The 18,417-nt window shown below is 39.9% G+C and overlaps 1 protein-coding gene across 1 annotated transcript in view; it reads right to left on the bottom strand.

Moving 5' to 3' along the window:
* ush2a (Usher syndrome 2A (autosomal recessive, mild)) overlaps window positions 1-18,417 on the bottom strand; it is a 275,510-nt gene that overhangs the window by 99,776 nt on the left and 157,317 nt on the right. The window contains exons 50-57 of the mRNA XM_061745247.1: window positions 15,709-16,406; window positions 15,277-15,446; window positions 15,028-15,194; window positions 14,847-14,935; window positions 7,740-8,074; window positions 6,592-6,747; window positions 3,838-4,001; window positions 2,514-2,723 (exon numbers count right to left, since the gene is read on the bottom strand). Of these exons, the coding sequence (XP_061601231.1) occupies window positions 2,514-2,723; window positions 3,838-4,001; window positions 6,592-6,747; window positions 7,740-8,074; window positions 14,847-14,935; window positions 15,028-15,194; window positions 15,277-15,446; window positions 15,709-16,406 (1,989 nt within the window). The remainder of the gene's footprint in view (window positions 1-2,513; window positions 2,724-3,837; window positions 4,002-6,591; window positions 6,748-7,739; window positions 8,075-14,846; window positions 14,936-15,027; window positions 15,195-15,276; window positions 15,447-15,708; window positions 16,407-18,417) is intronic.

The following is an 18,417-nucleotide window of genomic DNA, read 5'->3' as shown; positions in this document are numbered from 1 at the left end:
AAACACTTAGCATTTAATCATCCAGACATACAAAAGTATGTGCTTAAAATCAATAACTGAAATCAGGATTGCATGTTTAAAAGGGGGAGAAAGTCATGTAGTATCACACTGATAATTATATCGAGCAGTAAATTAATTTAAAAACGGTAGGTTAAGTTTAGATAAGTGCATGGCTGCAACCCAATTGGATTAACTTCCCATAATGCAGAGCATGTTCATTAAGCCTACAGTCACAGTAGCTGGCTGAAATGACTCATCTCTGATTTCTTTCAGAGCTGTGTGGACACAAATCTTGCCCTCAATTTAGATGTGAATTCAGCTCTCCCAATTCCAATAACAGTCAAACATATTTGACATATTTGACAATACATGGCACCTGATGGAAGGTATCCAGTCCACATGCATGGCGTTTCACAGGGCTGTGGTTTTTACATTAAAACTCTGATGCATGGTACTTGTAGCTACAGATGTGGGGAGTCAAATCAGGTTTTACCGAATAAAAATAGAAAGAACAAAGGATATTATCAATTTAGCTGTGATTTATAACATTGATGGGAGTCAAGCTAAGAGGAGGAAACGTAAGGAAGAAAGTCAAGCACAGAGGAAGTGTATAAGGTGTAAGGTTGGTGTGTGTGAGAGGTAATCATACAGGCTCCATCTATTATTTTAAGTGAAAATGTACTCAGCTATGAGAAGTTAACCCAATTCATTTGCTGCAATTGCACTTGCCTAAACCCAACCTTCGGCTCTACATTTCATTTACTCCAGGATGGGATTATCAACGCAATGCTGAACATTGAACCTCTTTCACATACACGTACGGACACACACATATTTTTCTTGTCAATTAGTCCGGATGTTAGCGTTGCCCTATAGATTGCAGGCCACGTTAGGATGGTTGGTAGGGTTGAGCGGCATTAGTTAAAATATATTAGACCCCCTTCGAGTGCTTGTGTGTGTGCGTGTGTGTGCACTCGTATAGCTGTAAAATAATGAAATTTCCTTTAAGAGCCATATCAGTTAAACGAGCCATGCTTTGCCTTTAGCACGTAATGATTTTCTAATGTTTTTAATGCACTTTTTATTATACTGTTCAGATTAGAGAGGAAAGGAGAAGGAAAGGGGCCTCTGACATATGACTATATTGAGACAGCAAGAGAAGAGGGAGGGAGAAAAAGAGAAGTGGTTATACGGAGGGACTGAAAAGACAATGACGACAGAAATAAAGAAACAGACTATACAATAAATGGCCCTTCAACATACAAACACATGCAGTGATTTAAAAGGAAATTATGTCAGGGTTTAAGAGAAAAAGAAATGAGAAGTAAAACGTAGAGATGATTGCGGGATTGGGTAAGTCGAGGTAAGTAATGATGCTGACGGGGAAACACAAATAGATCCAACAACTGATGTACTCCAATCATATCCTAGCAAATACATTCACTCAGCATTCCAGATGTTTCCTCTCAGCTGTTCAGTTTATGAATATAAACGACTAAGATGGTAGTTATAGCTCTGAGAACAGATGAACGGCATTCCACCACGATTACATATTTTCCAATATAACAAACAGACATAAATATTTATTTTAGGAGAAATAGTATGAATTTTCAAAAGTTGATACAATTTCCTGGTGTCTAAATAAAATATGCTTTTTGTAAATATATATCACAGGGATAAAGTACAGAGATCCTTTTTTTTTTTTAAGGGGTGAAGTCCGCTGCCACGACTCACTTCCATAAGGTATGTTTCTTTTTAAATTAGTGTTGTTGCTTCGTACTAAGCACTTCTGAGGTGCTGCCAATAGCACAATGTGACGCTGAGTGAAGATAATGATACACACAGTGGATTACTCAGCTTTGATCTGGATTCATTACATCAAATATAATGACAAATCTCAAAAATCTCACTGAGGGACACATTTTCAGACAGATTAACCTGAAGGAGGTGACTGGGTTGACTTAAAAAAACTTAAATAATTTTCTTCAAGTACACAACAAGTGACTCATTTTTGTCCAAGTATCTCCTCTGTCGGAAAAAGTTTACAACGATATTTTCGTAAGTTTTAAAAGTCAAAGTGATCGTAGTGTAATCATAAGAAAGTTTACTTTTATTTTGCATAAAATGAGGAAGAGTTATGTAAGCCATCTCGCTTGAGTAAGATTAAGAGTAGATACTGTGTGTAGCTAGTGTAAGCGTGGTCTGTGTGTGTTTGTGCATGATGCCAACAGGCATTTTACAACACCTTACATCTGCCTCACACACACTTTGTATTGATTTCGTGCCTCACTACATGATGTGCTTAACATCTCCTGTGAAGCACAATGTTGCGGACAAATGCACGTTAAACTAGATACCTCTCTTGGATGAGCTGCGTTGACATACTATATGTGACACAGTTCACATGCCATAACTGCAATGGCACACATGGATGTGGAAAGGCTTTTGTTTTTTTTAATATCTCCTTTTTAAATCTGCAGTTGATCGAGTCTCTCTATCAAATACATGCTTACCTCCATCTTTTGTGGTGACGTTAGCTATTGCCTTAGTTGTATTATGTGCTCCATTGGACACTTGTAGTGACACCTGATATCTGGTACCGGGCCAAAGGTTAGCTATGATTGTGGACTTGATTTCAGGTCCAAAAGACAAAGTCCAGCCTGGCTGAGGAGACTCTATTGTGAGATAGGAATATTCCACCTCTCCCTGTAAGTCTTGCAAAGCTGAGAAAGATACAGGAAAAAGAGGAAACAGAACAAACCAAAAATATCATTCTCACAATCGTATCACATCATGAAAGTACAGTGGTGCTTGAAACTTATAAAACTTTTGGAAATATTTCTATCAATTTATATCATCTAAAACAAGGTCTAAAATAAATAAGTAAAATAAAGACAAAAAGAGAATGTAAATTTCTTTTAAAACCAGTAGAAATGTGATGAAAGTTCATGTTAGGAAATCACATTGAGTTGAAGCTTTTCTCTGCGGAGGAACTGGTGAAAATTCCCCCATCGGTCAATGTGCTGATTGATTAACAGTTAATGGCAAATATAAAAAGCTATAAAAATAATACTGAGTCCCATCACATTCAGATAAAGGCCATGCCACAGCTGCTTTGTACAAAAAGTCACATAGTCACCTCTTCTTTCTCAAGATTCTCAAAATCTCTCTAGATCTGCAGTGACTTGCTTTAGGGTTAGATGGGTTAGCATGAAAATATCTTCTTATTTGTTGTCTAACTTACTTTTGAGATGCTTTTTTACAGGACACTAAGCATCCTTTTGCATTTGTAAAACCCCTGGCACTGTCATGACATTTTGTTCAAAGCCCCAACTGAAATGACTGTGATGGACACGTTCAAGTTGCTGGCAAAGAGCTACCAGCTGTGGATGAGTCAGTCAAGGAGAAAAATACTGGAGAAACTACTTACTTCATATATATTTAAAGGGGGAAAACATTCTGTTTTATATTATAGTCAATATGGTTGATATAAAACAGATGAAGTTGTAATAGTTTTCCTATTAATACTGAAATATAGAAAGCTTTAAACTGTTTTCTAACTTTCAAGCTTTCCCTTGTAAAACAGTTTGTAAAGCACATTGAATTTGCCATTTGAATGGAAGTGTGTTATAAATAAAATTGCACATTGGCGTGCTCTCCTTTGGTATTCTTGTCTATGCATTTAGTTTCTGTTTGATTGTGTGTGTGTCTATGAGTATTTAGTCTTCTGATCCTGAGAGAAATTAATTTATGGAGTTTCACATCCTAAATGAAGACCTCTGGTCTCTGCTCTATCAGTGTTTAAGCGAGTGTGTTGAAGTGATGTGGTAATCTTACACAGCTGTGTCCAGTTGACTTGTACAGCTGTGTGGTTGACAGCTCGAGCAGACAGAGATGGAGAGTTCTGGGGAACTCCTGCCATGGTCACTGCAGGGACAGTCTCTCCTGAGGTGGAGCCCACATCATTATGGACCTCTAACTGGTACTGGTACCGAGTGAACCTGCAGGGCGACACAAGCAGGGTTCTCAGTATATGTACTTGATTAAAATGAGAGTTATTTTTTCAGTGGTGGATTTATAACAAACAGATATGATGATGAAACTATACGTGAAGCAGCTGAGAGTTTAGTTTTGACTATTAAAGTCCTTCTCGGTTTGTTTATTTTAAAATGCACATTAGTACAACTTTCTTTTTAAACGTTATTTACCGAGGTCTCAATGTGATTAAAAATACTTCCACAACAGTGTCCCTGTTAAGGTTCTCATGAGCTGCATTCACACTGCAGGTCTTGATAGCCACTTCCGATTTATGGTCTATATCTGATTTCTTTTGCTTCTTCTTTTTTTTTAATAAATCGCTTACATCATGTTTTGAAAGCGAGCCGTGTCATATACAGGTATATGAATGCACGCTGTTCAACTGTTGAGAAAAACAACTTTGAGCGGTAGATGAGCTGGTCTCCTGATCTGGAAATAGTTCTGCACTATTTCCAGTGAACGCAGATTAAAACAGAAGATGGACCTATTGCCATTAGCAGGTATGTACACATTTATACCACTAGCTGAGTCTGGCTATTTTTGCAGTAGTGAAAGGCACATGACATAATATTCAAGAACTTGCTTTCTGAGCATTTGTGGAGGTTAGAGGATTAAGCATATTTTAAAGATGGAGGAGAACTTGAACAGCTGTGTACGCCACTCACCACTAGGGGTGGGCAAAAATATCGATATGGCAATATATCGCAATACTTTTCCAGCTGATTCAATATCGATATTCAAAATTTGAATTTTCGATATTGAATTTTTCCCATTATATCACCCAGTGCTACTACCTAAGTGACAGTCCTGGGCATTGCCACTCTCTACCAACCCTGGGAGGGCCCTGCACTGAGCTCAGGTTTTATTTCACGTTTTATTTCATTTTATAATTTATTTTTTATATAACACAATTGCCTGTCCTTAAAAAATGAAAAATAATGGACAGAGGTTTATTTATTTATGGATTTATATCTATACTGACTGATCACTGTGCCTGTCCTTGGTTTTAGTACCATCTTTCTTGTGTTTATTATCATTTGCCACATAATTAAAGCAACCTCATACTAAATTTAATGTTAATTTCATATGATGTAAATAATATGAAAAACATATACACATATGTTGTAACTTTAGCTTGTATAGTTATAGTTATAATAAATAGTTATAATAAAACATTGTTTTGACTCAGTTTGTCCCATGAATTGTCACTATAATCTGATGAACGTGCAACTCGGATTTTAAGATCCATCACTATCATCTGATGTACACATATACAACTTGGATTTTAAGATGTGTAATGCATTTTTAAATTTTTCGATGAACTATGTAGAATATAATAATCGGGATATCGCATAATCGGGATATCGCAATTTGTATCGTATCGTGGCTCAAGTATCGTGATGCGTATCGTATCGTGAGGTCCTTCCCAATACCCACCCCTACTCACCACTGTCACTTTTTCAAGGATGTCTGTCTTGAAACAGAGAAAATCCAATCTGTGTCTGCGTCAGTGTACTACTAGTCTTTGTTTGTTTCATTAGTCACCATTTATACATACTCCCTATGTTGAAGTCATCCTTTGACTGTCAATGTCTTATTTCTCTGTGTGTTTTCTTGTAAGTTTTTTTTATCTCAGTTTTCTAAGGTTTTTGCGGTTTTTTTTCCTCCATTACTTACTCCATTATATATTTTTTAAATAACATACTATATTTAAATCACTGGAAAGTGCTATATGGACCACACATTGAGCCGGAGTTCTTAAGATGACCTAAAGAAAATGCACCCAGGTCTGATGGATGGTTTGCTGGGTTTAGAAAACCATGCTCACCATGAGTTAATATGATCATTCAAGGTCAAATGTGGGTTGGACTTTTGGACTTGCAGATGTGGGCTATGCTGATATGGGCCATGTTTGGTTGAAGCATTTTTTGCAATCTGGGATGACAATGTACGTTTACAATTCACATGGATGAATCACAAAATAATAAAAGTGCAAGATGTCCACCACTAATTGCAGGGATCAAATGCCGATAAAAACTGATTAATCAAAACCCACAACATATTCCAAGCCGAGGAAGCAGAATTCTTGGATCAACCTTCTTTCGGGCACAGGCTCTGGAAACAGATACCAGAAACAGGGACCCCCAAAAAATATTGCAAATTTCTTTGGTAACTTCATCGAATTCATCAAACAATTAATTTTTCAAAAGTATTTCTACTGGCATCAATTTAAAAAAAAAAAAAATCTTTAGAAATTGATAAAAGTGCTCACATTTGAAAGTTGGTTAGATGCTTTTGAATAGAGTAAAGTAGAGACACAGAGCCAGAGCAGTTCAGCAGGCATAGACGGAAAAAAAACCTGCTTCCACCAAGTGCCAAAGTGAGATTAGGGGACGCTGTGTGAAAAACAATTTAATTCTTTGGGATATTTGCTTAATGTATCTTTGAGCGGTATTAAAAGATCGGCATCAGCAGCAGCTCGCCGATCGGCTCTGCACACACTGTTTGCTGCAGTGCTGCCGTTTGCTCTAGAGCTCATTTCAGTAATCTCACCTGCTTAGGCCTTTATCTTGGTAGAACAATTTGGTGCCGGAGTAAACATGGAGCCAGCGATGGAGATCTTCAGAGGGGGGTGGAGACGTGCCTGTTAATGTGGGGGCCGATGTTACGGCCAGGGGCTGGTGGGTTTTCCGTCTGAGCAACTTATATCTGAGGGAGAAAATTTGAATAAAAGAAAACGCACATACACGCTTGGATGTTTAGGAATCCTTTAACACACAAGAGCACAGTTTATGCACCGTACACATGCAATCATGCAGACACTCAGACTTGCAGACACAATTTTGAACTGAATCTTATCACTCATTTCCTTCACTTCTGCTGTTTTTCATCATCTCAATTCTACTGTTTTCACTGTATCTCTTCCCTCCCTCACTACTCCCCTCCATCTGTTGTTTTTCTGCAGGGTTTGTGTTTTCCTCTCCCCACAGTGATGCTAATTTCTGCTGTAATCAGAAGAGAAGGGCTTAACGCTGCCTTTTAACCAACCTACTTAGACAAACATACAGAGCTGGACAATGCAGAGCAGGGAGACGGGCTCATGCATTTTAATCGTCCGTTAGGAAAACGGACCTTTATATTAAGTCTAATTGTACACAGAGTAGAACAGGACCGAAAGAGTAGACCAAAATACGTATCACAATTGAGAAAACACTGATTAAAAATGCAGAACACTTCACTCATGATCAGGGCACTCACTTTAACAGCTTGTTAAAATTTTGTTATTTGCTTGTTTGATCTCTTTTAGCATCAATTGAACGCGTTTCATATTAATGACTTGTTGAGGTCCGTTGTGTCTTGTTTCTAACGTTAGACTATGGCTAATGGATATAAATACAGGGCCTTCTCAAGTTCTGTAATGATGTGAAAGAGAGAGGTCCTCATGTATCTGTTGGTACATATCTTTAATATACTTTATTCCTCAAAATTCTCTTTCACTTATAGTTACATCCCAATAATTTCTGAACAGAACATGCAATTATTTTCACTGTGTATACACAGGAGAACTTTCATAGGGCACATAACATTCAATGAAATCCCTGTCCTATCCGTGCCAGGACTTCCAGTAAGAAGACTCACACAATAACTGTATCATTCTTCATGAGAAAGAGAGCCGTATTTTTGTGTACTATCAACTATACCTGATATTAGGTCCATTCGGCCGGCTTGGTGGTTGCCAGGAAATGGCAAGGAAAGACTCACTCACTGCCACTATTGAGAGAGGTGCAAGGGCTTCAGGGCTTGTGGGAAATGTGGTTGCAAAAGTGGGAAGACTTTCCGTGCATCCTCCAACATGCCCTCCACCTTCTGAACACGCCAACACAGTGACGCTGTGATTTGTGTAGGGAACAAGGTTTGCTATGGTGACATTGAGCTCAGATGCACTGTCAGTGTCATGGAAGAATCGGGGTTCTGGGAGGCGGATTTCATATCCACGAATCTCTCCGTTGGGAATCAGAGGGGGTGACCAAGAGACCTGAAACACAAACATTGTGAATTTAGCCTTTTGGTCATTCGTTTTAAAATATTGCATTCAGATATCATTGGTAAAAAAAAAACAAAAGGTTGCTAAATTCTTTCCAACATATCCAATATCTTGAATGACTCAGCTTTTTAAATGTACTTGTCATTCGGACATGCAGCGATTTCAGCATATGCCTACAAACACAATTGTACATCAAAGTGTGATATTGTATATTATCAGATTTGAGCGGCGCTAGTCACCTGAGAATGTGAGAAAACAATATTAGGATGCTCACTGTGCTTATCCGTGTGTGTGCGTGTGAGAGAACTGTCTTATGGGAATGATAACCTGACTTTGACTTCAGCAGAAGATTCCTTTCATCGTTTAAAACAGGGTACACACAAATACGCACACACCCACATACACACGCAAACCCCCACACACATATACGCGCAGGCACCATGCTTAAAAAATGAAAGCGGCTGGTTAAGTAATTGCTGCATGGGAAAACAAAAGCTTGCTGCTGGTGAGCGCTGCATCTGATTTGGAAACAGTTCAGTCTGTCAGCATTTCAGAGTAGGGATGAAGGCAGCTAGTACACACAAGTGGTAGCGCACTCAGGTACAGCATTAAAACACACACACACACACACACACCTTCACATGCCTCAAATACACTTTTCTATAAATGTATCGTAAAATTAAGGAAGCCACCAAGGAAAACAGAGTCACAATATTTAAAAAATGAATACAAATTCATACATTATAGTGGAAATAAACTTACATTACCTTAACTGGGTGCAGTGCTTATTGATACAAGTTTAGGTAATTAATGGGTCAATGTTGATGACAGTATTATGAATGAACATCAAGAGTAATTATATCTTATGCACTCTTGATATTCATTTAATAAGCTACACTATGAGGTGATGTAGGACACACCCACATGCATACAGATGAGTAATACCTGGACTACACAAACACAAGCCAACAACAGGACTGACACACATACCGGTACACACACACACAACACAAGTGTGAAGGGTCATTCTGAGTTAGGTAGCTCATTTCCCAAAGTGCGTGTTGGGTGTGCTCTGTGGTGGAAGTCATTTACAGATTGAATAGCTTGATGTAATCTGGTGATGGTGAAGACAGCAGAGACCCTGATACGCAGTACTGGGGCTAAGGCCAGTACTGTATGTGAGTGTGAGTGAGTGCATGTGTGTGCGTGTGTGTGTGTGTGTGTGTGTGTGTGTGTGTGTGTGTGTGTGTGTGTGTGCATACAAATGAGTGACGAGACATATGATGAAGTTCAGAGTGAGAAAAAATAGTGTATGCAGACACCAAGTGTGTTTGTCTGTAGTGCAGTTATGCTTTCATTACAGTGAAGACTCTGCAGCTCACATTTCATTTCACACCTGTAAAGTCACCAATACTGTTATCCACATATTCAGGTCAATTTTTCTTGTTCATAACCTGTAAACATACTCAACATATTTGTAAACTGGATGAGTTCTCTGAATGAGCTCTTTGCATGACCACAACAAGTTCATATCTGAAGAAATGGCTTGATCAAGGGCATATATCTTGATATGATGCATTGATATTGATGTGTATCTAATATACTGTAACTACAAATCCAATCTGTTCTTGCAGAAGTGTGCCACCAGAGTTAGGAAAACAACAACAAAAAACAGTAGTCAGATAGTGAAATGAAAAATTCAAACACAAAATGTGCCCAGAACACAAATATTGTTGTACTTCTCAAATTTGTGTTTGTTGAACCTTTGACAACAATTACATCCTCTAAACACTTTCTCATAGCCATCTTGGAGCTTCAAGCATCTGTTTGTTGGTAGGTTCTACCAGGGTTCCTGTGCATTTAAGTTATCTGTAGTCTGCAAGAGTCCTTTTGAAAAAATAGATTTCAACTTCTTTAAAACGTTTTAATTGGAGATAAGGACTCATTGGACACTTTAAGCGTCTATTGATCCCTTGTCAGCCATTGTTTTTATGTTGATGGTTGTGGACACTGTTGTTTTTGGCTTCATTTTGCAATCAATCCTCTACATCTACTACAGATTTAATTAAGTGATTTGGAATAGTTTGGAAAACTTAGAGACATATATTTCTGATTGTCACAGAGAGCTTTACCATTAAAAAAAACTAAAAAAACTAAAAATAAAAATAAGCTACAAAAGTTTTTTTTGTCCAGTAAACCTTTGATTATCAATTAATGCTGAGTAAATATAAATCCTAAAACTATGTAAAAGGGTAACTTATTCATTTCTTTACATTTACTTTAAGAAACACACTTATTTAATCGGAATATATAATCGAAAGCAAAGAGGCTAAGACTTACTCGCACTGAAATTCATTTCAGCTGCTTATATCTGAGATTTCATTCTTTCGGTCACTACCAATAGTTCATGATCTTAGGTGAGGGTTGGAACATAATTTGAGTGTTGACTCTTGTTTCAACTCTTCTTTCACTACAACAGAGGAGTATAGGATATTCCCTACTGCAGACTGCAGACCCTACTGTCAATTTCCTGCTCCATGTTTCTCTTACTTGAGAAAAAGCGCCCTAGATACTTAGGGCCAATCCCAATACACCCCCTACTTTCTACCACTAGCCCTCACTAACTACCACTAGCCCTCCCTCACTACCACTACCCCTAAAATGAAGCCACAAATTTTAGGGCCCTTGTAATCTTCCCTGGGCCCAGTCCCAATACACCCACTACTCCTACTTTTCAGCACTACCCCTAAATTTTGCTTGCTATGTCACTGCGTGGTCACGTTCGGGTACTTAAGCGACTGCGTAGTTACGTTTGCACATACGTCACACCATATCAGGAAGCCGAGCGCCAAAAGCAAGCTAAAAGCTGTTTTAATTTCCGCTGTAGCGCTGTTAATATGCCACTTTATTAAGTTTTAATATTTTTTCAGGCGTAAAAGTAACCGTTAAGATCCCCAAACTGTGCTCAGTTTATCCAAATAACGCCTGTTAAGAAATTTGATCCGGTGTTTTCGGAGAACAGCCGCCCGGGGCGCAGCAGCAGCTCACGGCCGGAGTACAGACCAAATGTTGGTTTAATAGATGAAATCTAACAGTTGTAGCTACGCTTGTTGAGAAATTTCGGGATGAGAACCGCCTGCCGGCTCGGGAGCTGATTTATGGTTCCGCGTTAAATCGTCGCAGAGCCTACGGCGTAGGGTACGGCATAGGGTACGGCGAACGGCTTGCGTCGCCGCATAACCTACGCCGTAGGCTCTGCGTTGTTGTAACGCGGAACCATAAATCAGCCTTTATTCTGGCGAGGTTTGAAAAAGACTTCACAACAATGGGCAAGCGAGTGATTATATACATTCACTGAGTGAATATTATGAAAGTAAAATATATATATTTCCCGCTAGAAATGTAATCAAAACGCATTTTTATGCAGAAACTAACTCAAAATATTGATTTTATTCACTAAAAAATAAGAAATTTCCGCCATGTTTTTTTTTTTATTAAGGCCGCAAATGACGACGTAAAGCATTCTGGGAAATTTTTCTAGCCCTCGGTCAGCTAGTGTGCATCTGAAAACCCTCGCTCTGTAGGGCTAGATTGACTCATTTAAGCCACTACCCCTAGGTGAAAAGAGGAATTGGGACACCACTACCCTCACGGGAACGCGGACAATTTAGGGGTAGGGCTGAAAAGTAGGGGTAGGGGGTGTATTGGGACTGGGCCCAACACTCCCCTACTGAAGTAAGACCTCAGCTCAAACCCGAAGAGGGCATTTCAACCTTTTCTGACTGAGGACCATGGTCTAAGATCTGGTGGTGTTGGTTCTCATCCCTGCTACTCACACAAACAGTATGTTGTCTGCAAAAAGCAGAAACACAATTCAGAAGTTACCAAACTGGACCTCCTCCACTTCTTGGCTGAGCCTCCAAATTTTGTTCATAAAAGTTATGAATGGAATTGGTGATAAAGGGTAGCTCTGTCAGAGTCCAACTCATTGTAAATGACTTCGACTTACTACCGACAATGCAAACCAAACTCTTACTTGCTTTGTAAAAGGACTCAATAGCCTGTAACAACAGTATGATACATCCCACAGGATACTCCACAGGAAACGGTAAAATGCCTTTTCCAAGTCCACAAAACACACGTGGACAAGTTGGTGGAACTTCAATGCCCTCTCTAGCACCCTGATCACGCTATAGAGCCACTTCAGTGTTCCACAGCCAGATGGAACCAACACTGTTCCTTTTGAATCTGTGGTTTCGATCAATCAGACTCCCTTCTCCAGCATCTCCTGCATAGATTTCCATGGGCTTCAGTCTGCCAATCCAGAGCCACTTCCTCCCATGTTCACATAATGTCACAGAGACCCTATTCCTTCCACCAGCCTATTGTGGGGGAAATTAATGCAGACCCAAAGTAGCCAGGAGCTACAGTATGTTGTTGGGGGTAAATGCCTTTATTACGTTCTCCCAAGGCAATTCATCCAGGGAGACAGGCCAAACTAAGACTGGTAGAGTTAGCTGTTTATGACGAAGCTAAAAGAAGGGCGACAATGTCCCTGACCCGGGCATGGGTCACAATGGATTTAGTCGTTCCAGCATCCTATGGGCTCACCCCCTGCCATAAGAGGTGGGGGCTATGTGGCAAGGGGTAGTGGCCAAACGCATGGGCCCTGGCGTCCTGACCCTAGGTCCCGGAAACTGCCCCTTGGGACATGAAATGTCACATTTCTGTTGGGAAAGAACCTTAGCCGGTGCGTGAGATTAAGTGGTATCAACTACATATAGTCAGGCTAACCTCAATGTACAGCATGAGTTCTGGAACCAATCTCCTGGATAGGTGGGAAACATTGGACTGAAGAGGGATTATTATTGCCCCGCTGCTGGGAGCCTGTATGTTTGGGTTTTCCCCTGGGAGACGAGAGTGTAGCATCCCTCTGCGTTTGGGTCAGGAAACAGGTTCTAAATGTTGTCTGCGCTAACACAACAAACAGCAAATTATGCTGCTTAAAGGTGTCCATAAGTGCAGGTGGAGCCAAGACACTGTGGGTCATCGCTTGATGATCGAGTTTATATTTGTGTCATCTGATTTAACGTCATATGTTGTGCAGACTCAGCTAAGAGAGTAGCTAAGCCGTCAACTGATCACTACCTGGTGGTAAGATGGATCAGATAGTGGGGGAGGATGCCAGACAGACCCAGTAAACCCAAATATATAGTGAGGGTTTGCTGGGAAAGTCTGACAAAGGAGCCTGTCGGAAAGCTCTCACATCAGTTTGGAATAAATATATATTCTGATTACACAAAACAGCTTCTTTTGCATTTATTTATGAAAAAATTGTAAATCCAATACTTACAGTTCAAGAGCGGTAACATTGATGACTGAAATCATATGCACACACTTCATTTTGAACATCTATGTGCTTGATTATTCATGCCAATTGTGTGCCACCAGCACAATATGAAATCATGCAAATTGAGGTCAAGAGCTTCAGTTCGGTTGAGGGTTTTGATCAAGCTACGGAAAGATTTAGCTATTCAAATCATCACACAACAAATAACTCAAATTGGTGTTCACAGAAATAGTAAAATCTAATTTGTAGCTGTGATCGTATTTTGTTTAGTTTAGCATGACAATCTCACTGTTGTTACAGTTCAAAAAAACTAAAATCTGTGAAAAAACTGTCAATCTGTTAACCCTCTTTCACAACTTAAGCTTTGCCACCGTTACTTTGATGAAGCCCAAAGAACGTCGTCTGTTGATAGCAGAAATTAAACCAATAGAGACATTTGCTTTGCATTGATAACCTGACTACAGTTGAACTATGTGTAAGATACTTGCAAAACTTAAGTATTGCAAAAGGAATATAACAAGGATAACATATAAAACACTGACATGATGGTGAAAAGAAACCTGGTCACATTTTGGAGGAGAAAAAAGGAAGACCATACAGAGAATGAAGAGAGATATTCAAAATCCTCCAATGTGTTGTCAAGGTCAATTGCCAACCAGGAAGCAGCTACCCGTCTGTCCAATTAGCAGCAACTAGGAAGGAACGCTTTCCTTCTTGGACCTGTGACCCCTAAAGCTGTGCTGCTACAGAGATGACAGGAGCGGTACTGAAATGATGACAGGCATTAGCATTTTTCTGCAGTTAGCATTAGTGCAGGGCTGTAAGTGCAAGTGTGTGTGCATGTCTCTGTGTGTGCACACATACGATATTGTTTCAGAGGCTTTCATTGATGGGCCTTGATGTGAGATTAGCCACTGGTGGAATTCAACTCTGGTCCCTCCTTCAAAATGGCCGACAGGAAGGAAGCTGCCTCAGACAGGGTCGCAGCCCCTCCCAGTTTTGAAGGGGACCTTGGATTGAACGCTTTCCTCTCTCATTAAATCCAAAAGTATGGAAAGGCAGAAGAATCACTGTGACATTGCTTTGTCTTTTCTGTCGTGTCAAATCCAGAGTGACTGAGGAGATTCTCAATGAAGTTACACTTTTTCCTTTCTTTTGTTAAAGAAGACATTTTAACAGTTTTAAAACTCCAAGACCTCAATTGGTGATTCTGACACTTTCTGTGAGATGAAAGTGTTGATGAATATTAGACATCTGTATCAGTAATATCCTCCTTTAGAAAAATACTGTGACACAGACCTCTAAGGTTTTTTATGATATATACAAAAAGGTTTTTAGAGAACCAAGGAAGAGCCAGTTAAAACAAAATAAATTCATTAAATTAAAAAAACAAAAACAGAAGGGGGGCCTTACTTGAAGAGACTCTGGTCCCAAAACCTTCACTCCTGGTGGACTAAGACCAGCTGGTCGAGAAGGTCGGGTGGTGATACTGACCCATGGCCCTGCGAATAAGTGATTAAATTATATATTCTGATATCAGCAGATAAATCTATCTCAGAATGAATTATATTAGTGCCTGTTGTTTCACTCTTACCTGTAGCATGTCCAGCCTGATTATGGAGCACAAGTCGATACTGGTAGCTAGTCCAGGGACTGAGAGCTGATGAAGAGTCCAGGAAAGAAAAAGGGGGGCGGTCTGGCGAGACTTGCCCCACGGTGGAAACTTGTTTGGTCCCATCAAGTCTACGTTCAATCAGCCAGCTACAGCCAGCATGACGTCAAATGAATAAACCCATGTATGTACAAAATAAAAGGTCAGAGAGTGCATGTGATTATGTCTTACCGTTCCAGTGGCCCATTGCTTCTCTCTGGTGCACCCCAGGATAAGAGAACAGAGGTGGGCGTGTCAGAGTAGAGGAACGGAGCAGGAACTCCTTCAGGGGGAGCTGGGAGGGTTCGAAATTGCTGAGGCATCCAAGACACTGAGCAGCCCACACTATTGCATGCTTCCATCTAGATATTTGAGAGCAACGTTTGTAACATTAGAATGTGATATGTTTTTTTGTGAATTGTCAGTAAATCATCAATTAATACTGCTGGAAGAGAAATCAAATAATGTGTAAGAAAAATGCCATTACGCATTATTGTTAAACTGCTATTTGTCTACTTGTTAAGCTATTATTTTCATTTATTGCTTTTTAAATGTTATAAAGTGCTGTTTTCCACCAAAATAATATGACAAAACTATAATCACCAAAATACTTAAATGCGGTACCTGGAGGCTATAAGTCTGGTAGGGAAGTAGATCGAGGAAAGTGTAGCTGGTGGTGTTCCCAGGAAGAGTGACTGACAGTGGCATCGTGCCTGTAGCTGCACTGTAAGAACTAGAGATGGGGCTGGTGAAGGGCTCTCTTTTTACAACATCATATGGATTATAGCTGCTTGGACTGTACTCAGTTTCTGATAATGAATTGCTCAAATGTACACTGCTGGAATTGGGCTCAGAAAGGTGGATTAAAATTGTGCTGGGTACTTGGCTGATTTTGCTTTTATGAGTTGACCCAGTTTCATTGCCTTCCACAACATGAGGCTTCAAGGTTGAGAAATTGTTTGGGTGTGTGTGTATAAAGTCTTGAATTGTGCTCAATCCATTATTAGACCCTGTGCTGATAGAAGACATGGATATGTGGCTTGAACTATGAGGAGAAGTATGATTAAATAATGTGGTATGGTTAGAATCTGAATAAAGACGTGCACCCTCTGTGATGTGCAGCAGGCCTGGGTTAGGACCCAAGCTTGGGCTGAGGGTTGAGCGGGTGCTAGGGAGATCATCTAAAGAAGTGCTGGATCCAGGTTGAAGATAGAGGCTGTAATTGGTAATAATTCCATTGGGTTGTGTGGGAGGAACCCAGGTAATCAACACACTTCGAGAATGAAGGCCCAGTATAGTAGGGATGTTTAATGCGCCTGGACCTGTGGAAAGAAAGAAGAAAAAAAGAATCAAAACCAAGAAAGCTTATATAAGAAAGACTGGGAGAGGGATTTATTCTAAAGAATGATATGACTACCAACATTAAGAATGACATCAGAAGGACAAAGAATGATTCGGAAATCAGTAGCCAAAGGATTAACATGGAAATTCTCATCTTTAGTTTCTCCCCCTGAGGAAACTTACATTGTATTTATGCACTTTAGAGTACTGAATGTGAGTTACTGTATATGAGTGGATGTTTTTGCAAGGTGATATGAAGACTGACTTGACTATGAGGATCATTCTAACACAACGTGGCTGGCTTCTGCATATACAAGCACTTGACATATACATATACAAACACACTCATATAATCCACAATTTTAGCAGCTGCAAAAAGAGACGCATCATATTCACAAATGAGGTAAAGCTGACGCCTCACATTTGATGCAAACAACAGTAATTATCTGAATGCAAATCAAATGTGAGTGGCCAATCAGTTTTCATAGTAAGACGGTTGGACGTGGGAGAAAAAGCACCTGTGACAATGCTCGAGCGGCTATGGTCAGATAACTGGATTGTAGCAACAATTAAATGACAAGAATTGGCAGGTGCTACCGGTCTAATACTGAGTAACTACTCAGAGTGCTCTGATGAGGGACAGAACATGACCCCATGTGACATGACGTCTAATCAACATTTGCTCCACCATACAATTAAAAGGCTTTAAAGGGTAAGTTGAAAACAACTTTGAAGTCTTGCAGAGTCCATTGCTTTGTTTGAATAAACAATATAAGTGGTGACAATGTTCAGGCACACCACTGTATATCTGGAGAATATAGTGGTTTTGCAAGTTAAGTTATGTTTAATCAAAAATGTATAAAACAAACAAGAGTCTGAAGTTCTTTACAGAAAGTAAAATTATCCATTTAAAAATATGCACAAACGCACATCAAAGGCTTACAGGCAAACCTACAGTCACATGACTCGCACATGTCCATGCACAGATAAGAACCAATCCAAGACTGGTTTGAGGGATATTTCTCTTCACAGTAGCTCATTTGAAAGCAATGCCCCCCTCCCGCTCCTCCCCCTGCATTTACATCCCACTGTACTGCTCTATAATGGACAGACACCCACACCCACACACCCACACATGCAGACGCATACTTTTCCTTACGCACGCACTAACTCACATTCCCACACCCACGGTGAGGCAGTATAGCAGTAATGGTGCTGTGTGAAGGGCAAGCAGATCAAGGTGACTGAGCGGACTGAGGGAGCGTGCTGCGTCGCTAAGTGCTACCGCTAACTGCTAACGGCTTTCCCAGATGGCGGTGTGTGTTTGTGTATGTAAGAAGGAGAGTCAAGAAAATTAGTGGTTGAGAGCATGTGTGTATAAAAGTATGAGAGATTAAGCGTGCAAGCATGTTTATGTGTATGTCAGCATGCATGCACAGGAGACAACAGCTGTTTAACTAGAGTGTTTGTACATTTTGCATGATATCCATTGATTGATAAGCTTCAACTTCTCAGTGAGATACCAGCTAATGCCTAGTAATTGGTCCAGGATGTCCGAGTTTTGCTAAGGGCTTAAGATATGTTTTATTGTAGCACTTGAAACAAATTAAATGTCCCTTCTCATTTGGATTTGATGATGGCCCTAACAGAATTTTGTAAATATTATAGGACTTGAGTTTGCATCTGTGTGTGAGTGAATAAACCAAGAATGGGTTTCCATATGTTAGCTGTTTAATTAGAGACACTATGCAACCATACCACTCCAGAGGAAATGGAGGCAGCATATCAGGAGAAAGTTCAGCTGCCAGCTCCTGGTGTGAGATAGTACATATAGCAATAACTGCTCCATCTCTTCAACTCCGGCAATGATCTTTTGATGCAAAAGGACTCAAGTGGTGATCAGGTAGTCCATACAGCCTCAGCGCGTGTGGCTCATCCAACTTATAGCCTGACTGAGTTTACACATTTAATGGTCTAACAGCAACCTTGTCC

This window comes from Cololabis saira, chromosome 2 (genome assembly GCF_033807715.1).
Source record: "Cololabis saira isolate AMF1-May2022 chromosome 2, fColSai1.1, whole genome shotgun sequence".
NCBI classification, from domain to species: Eukaryota; Metazoa; Chordata; class Actinopteri; order Beloniformes; family Belonidae; genus Cololabis; species Cololabis saira.
Note: the sequence above shows the minus strand (reverse complement) of the source record. Positions and strands in the feature narration are given on the sequence as shown.